Below are 9,019 nucleotides of genomic sequence, written 5' to 3' on the forward strand. Positions count from 1 at the left end.
AAGAAAAAAATGGAAGAAGAAAATTTGCGAAAAATTAAAAAAAGAAGAAAATGGAAGAAGGAAATAACAAAAATTTGCGAAAAATAAAAATTTTTTCTATTTTGCTTATAACTTTTTTTCTAGTTAAATGTTTTTCTTGTTATTAGAGAAAAAAGATAGATTGCAAAAAAAAAATAAGAACTTATACAAGAATTTTTGGTCAATAATGATCGGGATATTGTTAACCCTAGAAGTTGAACATTTTCAATCAGTTTTTCAACATTTTGGATTTTATGTTATTGAAATTCTCTTTTACTACAATTATCAATCAAAATTAATAAAGAAATAAGAAATAATGACATAACATTCAAAGCTAGATTTTTTAATGCTCATATAATTCAATATGAATTAATATATACTATATATTTACATGCATATATCATATTTGTAGTCATTTGAATTGCGCGTCGAAATTTTATTGAACTTAAAAACACAGCTAAACTACTGAAATAATATCACATTAAATTTTTGATACTCAATATGCATTTATTAAAGAGAAGATCTTAATATGCTGGAAATCTGTAAATAAATTTATTTATTACGAAAAATATTACTTCGACCGGAAGTCGAACCTGAATCTCTAGCATTCTGTGCGAGCGTTCTCCGAAGATAAATTAATTTGTCTTTGAATTGTACATGATATAACATATTCGTTATTTCTATCATTATTTGTAATTTATTTTTAATAATTATAATAATTGCCACTCTCATTTGTACAACATGAATAATTTTAAGTTGATTTCAAAAATAAATAATTTTAATCATTTGGACAAAATTCGATGAGACTACCTACATTATAACGTTTAATTTTCCATATCATACATACAACGACAAGGTCTCTCTATTTATATTATTGCGATATTTTTATTGTATTGTGATCCTTCAAGATGCGTTTCATTTAATTTTGTAATGAAAATGACTAAAATTTAAAGTCGAAATGTTTATATATATTTTGATCATGTAATAAATTTCATCCAATCAATTAACACTCAAACTATACAATCCAATGTACAATCTTTAAAAACACTATATTCTGATTGTTTTATACATTAGGATTTTTTAAGATCTTTTCATTGATTTGATAAAATAAATAAGTTGCAATTTTTTTAGTAACTGTAATAATCCAACATCTGTACATGCAAGATCCGGAAAAATTTTAAAAATTTAAAAAAAAATTTGTTTAATATATGTATGAAGATTAAATATAAACAAGAATTTTTTTTTATTATTTATTGGACGAGAATAAAAATATAAAGAAAACAAATTATTTTTCTGCATATAATAATTCCCTGCTACATTAATATATTTTTGTCAACGGATAGACGATCCCGTTTTCAGAAAAGTTGTATCTGCAACTAATTGCGCACGAATTCCGCTATATTGGCATCGTTCTTGAATCTTCCAAATTCTTTTAGCGAATGGGACCCAAACAAATGATAATCGCATTGAGATTATCTTTCTATATGAAATCTTTCTATATGATTATCAGTTGTTTGGATTGAAAGAAGAATTGAGAGAACAATACGATTTGTAGATGATGCCAGTGTAAAGAAATTTGTGCGCAATTAGCTGCAGACACAATCTATTACTTTTTATGAAAACAGGATCGTCAAATTGTCTATCCGCTGGCAAAAATATATTACTGTAGCAGAAAAAAAAATGTAGAAAAAAATTTGTTTTTTTTTATATTTTTATTCTCGTCCAATAAATAATAAAAAAAAAATTCTCATTTATATTTGATCTATTCCCGTATTAATGTCTTAAAGATCAAATTCGACTAAAAAACTTTTTTAGAACCTTCCATTTGTAACTCTAGAAACTTTTCTGTTTTTATTACAATTTTTAACACGCTGCGTGATGTAATTGATTCAGCTAGCGATTATGATTGGGCTGTCAAATAAATAGGTATTTGATAATTCCAACCAAATATTCGTTAATTCAAACAAATAATATGTTTTAAATTACAAGATTCTGTAACCTAAATATATAAATATTTGAATACTAAATAATTATACTATACAAACTAAACGTTAGTCAAATTAACAACTTTCTTTCTCAGTGTAGTGGTATTTCACTGGCGATATTGCCATCTCCTACTTATGCTATTGTACATCTATCATGTCTCTTTATAGTACCAGATTAGAGTCAAGCTCATTAGAGTTTTTTTCCCTGCTAATTTTTCCAAACTCATTCCCTTGGCAGTGGTTTCGCTAGATAGTAGGGACTGTGGGAATCTCGTTAATCCATTCATGCGCATCACTAATTAGGTGATAAAATATTTAACTACAACTTGTACCTTCAAATGAAGTGTAGAGGTGAATTTCCGGAATCTAACACCCTTAATCTCTAATAAGAAATAATAACATTATACTATTGTACTCGTCCAAATTTTAATAATAATAACAATTATAATAAAGCAATCAAATATTATTTAATCAATAAAAATAAAACAAGAAAGAAAGGAAGAAAGAAAGAAAAAAGAAAAAAATAAGAAAAAAAATGAAAAAGAGAAGCAAGAGGGAAGAAAAAATAAAATAAAAATAAAAGAACTTATTTAATTTTTCACTATTAAGTTCTTCTTAAAAATTAGAAGCGAAGTCCTCTAATGAGCTCTTATGGCTCCGATACACAGAATGCGACAATACTTGCCGCGCGAATGTTAGCGTAATAGTCAACTAATTTATCGCTTTTCTGTGAAAGCAAAAGAATAATTATCGTTTGTCTTTGCTTGCTTTGTTGTTTGCTCTTTTCGCATTTAAATCAAATCGCATTGAGAGAAAGGAATTATTCCTAGATATAATAAATATAAAATAGATCGTGCATTTTTTATGAAATTGCCACTATCAGTTTAAAAAGAAAGAGATAATTTGGTATTATTCTTTCTTTTTAAATATTAATAAGAGGAACACAATGACTTATGAAATTAATTAATGGAATTATCTGAATGATATATAAATTAAAATCACGAGAGTGATTGTTTATATAGACACAGCCCTTAAATACCAAGGATTTAAATTGTACGACAATTAGACAATCATTTATAGTAATAGAAGCTATTCATGCTATTCTCTTGTTGATGCTGCTTCATCAACTTCATCAATCTTCATAATGAAAAGAGAAATATAATTCATAAATTGTTAACCTAGATACGTTATTAATTTATAACATGCATTCGATCGATCGATTCTCTCATTAGACTAATTAACTTGCCTATTATTGATACATGCATGTTTATTATTCCAGACTTTTAGTTATCTCTTTATTATTTGTTATGAAACGATGAAAATGCTTAGTTCTCGAGGCCTGATATTTATTTAATAGAATTTTAATCGATTTAATTATATGAAATTTAATTACAGATAAAAAATATAAATGTTGAGAGTATTAAGTAAGAAATAAAACAGTAAATAACGACATAATTTTGAAATTAAAAGAAATAAACGATGAATGCCTCCTTTTTTTACAAAAAAAATCATTCTCGATTCTGTGAGCATTTTATTATTCATCAGATAATTTGGCAAAATTGTTTCAGCTTTAGTAGGCTCGTTAACTATTGGAACTACGTTCTTTCTTTCTCCGGTCGCCGGTATATTAACAGATAAGTTCGGCATCCAGACAACTACCTTCGTGGGAGGTGCAATTGCATCCGTTGGCCTGCTTCTCTCCTCGCTGCTGACGGCCAAGGTAAGGAAGATAAAAAGATGCTTCTAAGAATTGTCATCTCTATTCAAATTTGTTTTGGAATTGTGCATGTTACATGTGTCTGTCAGGTGGAACTGCTCTTTTTAACGTATGGTGTTATGTACGGGCTTGGTGCAAGTCTCGCTTATACTCCTAGTCTAGCGATATTGGGTCACTACTTCAAAAAATATCTGGGACTGGTGAATGGTATTGTCACAGCCGGAAGCTCAATATTCACGACACTATTGCCATCCCTAATGGAGGTCCTGATACTGCGTTTAGGCCTAGAAGGAACACTGAGAAGCTTGGCTGTACTTACAGCTACTATCATGGCTTGCGCAATTCTTTTTAAGCCAATTCCACGTAAGTTTTTTAAAACTCGTATTTATATAAATTTATATGTATTCCTAAAACAAATTTTTTTTTAGAATTTTTCGTATAATAGAATTTCTATATCAGTTAAAAATTTTTCATAGTTTCTATATAATTTTATTTTAACATAATTTTTAAAAATAACTTCCAAAATTTCTCAAATTTTTTTGTAATGAATTGAAACACTTTTCAGAAATACTAAAAAAATCAGAAATACCGGGCTAAGTATATATTTTTACTCAAATATTTTTATTATAAAAACAGTATTTGTAATATAATTTTAATTTCGTATTTCAGCAAAGCACATAAAAGTATTTTGTATTTTGTATTTCAACAGAGCATATATAAATATTTTTGTATTTTAGTATTTCAAATCAAAAAATTAAAGGTATTTTATATTTTGTATTTCAAATACTATTGACAATCAATCTTACTATCAATCTTTCTTTGAATTACAAAATATAAAATACTTTCAATCTTTCGATTTAAAATACAAAATATTTTTGTGTTCCGCTGAAATACAAATATAATTGTATTACTTTAAAGAATATTCTTATTAAAAAAGCTTATTAATATCAAGAAATTATTAAATTATTCGTATAATTGATAAAAGCATCGATTAGGAGATTCCAATGATTTTGATCTTGACATATGTTATCAAGATCATGACCCCGAGTAATCTCCAAGTTTAGTCGTCGCTTGTTATTCACTAAAAAATTACAGATTGAAAATTACAGACAAAATTTAGGGGGCAGTTTTATGCTTTGAACTTTGAAAGATGTTTTTGTAGAATTTTAATGTACTGAAAACAACTACATTGTCCGTTTTTTTTTCATCATTTTACATGTTTTAAATAATGCAAAAACAGTTTTTTTCGAAAGTAAATTTTTTATTCATTTTTTCCTAAACAAAAAATGATATCGAGGTATGGTTTGCGGTATTTAACTTAGAAATGTTCCAACACAAAAAATATTTTTTCGATGCTTATAAAAATGTTTATGCAAACCGCACACAAAAATCTTTGGAAGAATCCTAAAAAACCGAAAAAAATTGACAAATAAAAATTTTGAAATAAAAAACCAAATAATTAAAAAAAATTATTAAAAATATTTGATAATTTATATTTATATCTATATATTTTAGTTTAAATTTTTTTTGAAAAACTAATTTCCGATCATTTGTTCAGAAGTTATTAAATTTAAAGTTCTCTATAGACACTCGCCCCAGAAAGTCAAGAGGTTCTAGGTTCGAATCCTGAGGTAATATTTTTCGTAATATAAGTTCTTTACCGAATTAATTTAGGAGGGGGATTATTTCATATATAGAAATGTTCGAATGTTACAGCTCCTCATCATTTTTATATTATTAACGTGTCAGATTGATTGTGGTTAATGTTTCGGCGTACAGTCACATTTGAGATAATAAATTAAATTTAAAAATTAAAAATATATATTATATTCATAACATCTAACTTTGATCGATCATTGGCACTACCATATGTATATACTCTCTACCATATGTTATACAATTAAACGGTCGGATCTTATTTCTTATGCAAACATCAGAAATAAAACATTATTTTCTTCAAACTTTTTTGTTACAATAATAACTTTTTAACGAATAATGAGCGACGACTAAAACCTGTTGGAAGTCACTCAGGATCATGATCTTAACAATACATGTCAAAATTAAAGTCATTGGAATCGGGTCGATACTTTTTACTAGAGATATTAATGAGCATTTTTTTTCCAGTAACATCGCAAGGAGATAAATCACATAAAACGAAATCTCTACGAAATCATATGAAAGAATTCGTAAATGTATCTATCTGGAAGAAAAAACGATACGTCGTATGGGCTGTTTCTATTCCTCTCGCTCTTTTTGGGTAAGTCAATTGTTTGTGTATAATTATACTTACAAATAATCTCCTACAACACAAAAGTTGCAACACTGCGACATTCCAGCAATATTACAGAGATTTTGCAACAATATTGTTGCGAATTCTATGTTGTATAAGGCCCGTCAAACTAACGATTATAGATAAAATATAATACAATAATTATCTTGGTTCGTGACATAATATAAATATAATGAAGGATTTCAGATATGAATGAAACCAAAATAGATTTCAATAAATCACTATCGAACTCAAATAGATGATCTCAGTAAATCATTATAATTGCAAACTGATTATCGTCCTATTACTTTGTATGATCATCGTCTTATTACTAATTTATGATTTTCTTTTTTTGGAACGATCAATATTTCAATAGTGTTTGTTAATTGTATACGTAATTGCTAATCTTTTTCCTAGACACATCATTGTGTAAAGTTGTTAGGTTTTCTAAGTTATTAGATCTTTTAATTTATATAACACACGTCAATGAGATGACGGCGAATTCAGCCAGTTTTTCGAAAAAATTATGAGAAAGAACGCAGCTGGTGAGTGCGTCCTTTTTTACATAAGGACTACTCTCACTCCTCAAATTTCTGAAAATACTCGATTTAGAGATACTATGTCTATAGACTCATATATAAAAAGAAATAGCATGTATTACATACAGAATGAGAACGTTTGTACAGATGTCAACGCAATATAATTTATTTTAACATTGAAAATTTTTATACATAACGTCATGTACATATAGGAAAGGCTATTATGAGATATCGAGTTCATTTTGGATAAATACTGAAAGTGGATAGAATTTAAAAAAATAATAGGATAGGATTTTGAAGAGAATTTATTAAGCTTTAAGATGTTATGTAAAATTTAATTAAAATTCTATTTTTTTTAAATTATAAAAAAATGTAAAAAGTAAGCAAATCGCAAAATCAAAAATTATGTTCCTAATGAGATGTCCCGAGAAATCGATAATAAAACGCAAAGTCACATCAGTATTACAAAACTTTATGTAATGTTTCTAAAATACAAACAGACACAGCCAGTGCATAAAATAAGCATACATTACCAGGACCTGTCTTCAAGTAATTGGAACTAAGTATCGCAAAAACACTCATGTTCATTCTAATTGTCCTTTTTATTATTATAATAACATTTATACTTTAGCAATGACTTTTGCTATGACACAAGAGCATAGGTTATTTTATATTAGAAATATCTTAGATATCTCATATTGCGATTTCTACACCTTACGATTTTACGATCAAATCTAACTTAAGTAATTAAGCAATTCAACACATCCCATATTTTTCTATTATACGACTATCTTACTCTATCACTCCATGAAGAATTTATTGTCAAATATTTATTTATTAAATAATAAAGGTTTAAAGGCTCATCTCAATGAAATTTGAACACTCAAATTCTAAAATGTTTTTTATAACGACTACAGGCATGATCTAATAATAAATTTTCCATTAAATAGTTTTGAATCCAAGAGCAATAAATTCATGATGGAACCAATAGATAGAGTTTATTAGTTTAGCAGAAACTTATATTAGGTGCCGCTATCTCATATTAGATGCCTAACTTATAATAGGGGACTTTCCTTTATATGAAAGGGGAAAGAAGTTAGGGAAATTCTACTATTGTTAATGCTAAAGAACCTCATAGGGAGGCTCTCTAGTTAACGTTTTTGGCGTTCTCATTCGCAATCGAATGCGAAAGGAAGACCTCATTAGCCCATAGAAGAAGGGGCGATTGCGTGCGCAGATCAGTTTTTAAGAATGGTTAGCCTTCGTTAGTTCAATTCTTATTAAGATGTGCATAAGCACGAATAAAATTTAGGTATTTCCTAAAAAGTGCCATCAACGTCTGATTATCTCAATTAGAGATTTTGCCTAATTATATCTAGCATGTATCTCTTTCTTATTTGAATGTGAAGAATTGAACTTTTTCTAAATGAATTCTGTTTTATTCCGTTTTTATAGAAATAAAAAAGCTCGATTGTTATTTTAGATACTTCGTCCCATACGTTCATATAGGAAAGTTCGTGACTACGACGTTCAAAGATGCCGATAGCAAGCTGCCGGTCATGTGTGTCGGTATCACTTCCGGTATTGGCCGTTTAATTTTTGGCTACATCGCTGATCTACCGAAAGTGAACCGAATATTCTTACAACAAGTGAGTACTCGATAAGACCTTCGAGCTTCTAACGATATGTTTAAAATCTTTTTTTTTATAAAATAAAATACCTTAACACTTTTCTTTCTTTTACTAAAATCTTGATACAAAAAAATAAAGAGCCATTTTTTTCAGATATCATTTGTGAGTATCGGCATCCTCACAATGCTCCTTCCAGTCACTAAATCGTTTCTGATGCTCCTCATCATTTCACTGGGGATGGGACTGTTCGATGGATGCTTTATATCGTTACTTGGTCCGATTGCATTCGATATTTGCGGCCGTAGCGGCGCAACTCAAGCTATAGGCTTTCTTTTGGGGATGTGTTCTATACCTCTAACGGTTGGTCCACCAATCGCAGGCCTCCTGTACGATCATACTGGTAATGATTTTCATAATTGCCTTACACATACTAATAATAGAATAAGAGAATACTTTTTAATAAATAAGGAGCAGAAAAATGTTTTATTTATTTTAATCTTATGTCGTCCAATTTAAAATTAATAATTAATATATACCGCCGTTTTAAATACGGGAACGTTTGCAATTTTCGCATTTGACGAAAAATTAAATATCTCAATGAAAAAAAAATTGTAGACAAGTTTTCAAAAATGTATTTTAAAAAAGAAAAATAAAATTATTTGTTAAATTTGTTTCTAAATTTTATATAAAATAGAAAATTAGTATTTTCGTTTTTAGAGTGCTGTATTAATTTAATGAAAAATACTTTAAAGTAAACTTTCTAAATTTTAATTTTTTAATTCAACAATAAGAAATATAAGTAATGGTCGTAACAGTCAGAGCTTTAATGCTTAAATAATTCAATCTACAATAAATTACTA

At 27.9% G+C, this 9,019-nt stretch overlaps 1 protein-coding gene across 7 annotated transcripts in view; it reads left to right on the forward strand.

Moving 5' to 3' along the window:
- LOC108692483 (monocarboxylate transporter 10) overlaps nucleotides 1-9,019 on the forward strand; it is a 55,375-nt gene that overhangs the window by 41,645 nt on the left and 4,711 nt on the right. For all 7 annotated transcript variants that reach the window (XM_018200752.1, XM_018200753.1, XM_018200754.1 and 4 more), the window contains 5 exons: nucleotides 3,572-3,723; nucleotides 3,810-4,083; nucleotides 5,845-5,977; nucleotides 8,012-8,177; nucleotides 8,313-8,559. In XM_018200752.1, coding sequence (XP_018056241.1) covers nucleotides 3,572-3,723; nucleotides 3,810-4,083; nucleotides 5,845-5,977; nucleotides 8,012-8,177; nucleotides 8,313-8,559 — 972 coding nt within the window. The remainder of the gene's footprint in view (nucleotides 1-3,571; nucleotides 3,724-3,809; nucleotides 4,084-5,844; nucleotides 5,978-8,011; nucleotides 8,178-8,312; nucleotides 8,560-9,019) is intronic.

This window comes from Atta colombica, unplaced genomic scaffold (assembly GCF_001594045.1).
Source record: "Atta colombica isolate Treedump-2 unplaced genomic scaffold, Acol1.0 scaffold72, whole genome shotgun sequence".
Taxonomy (NCBI): domain Eukaryota; kingdom Metazoa; phylum Arthropoda; class Insecta; order Hymenoptera; family Formicidae; genus Atta; species Atta colombica.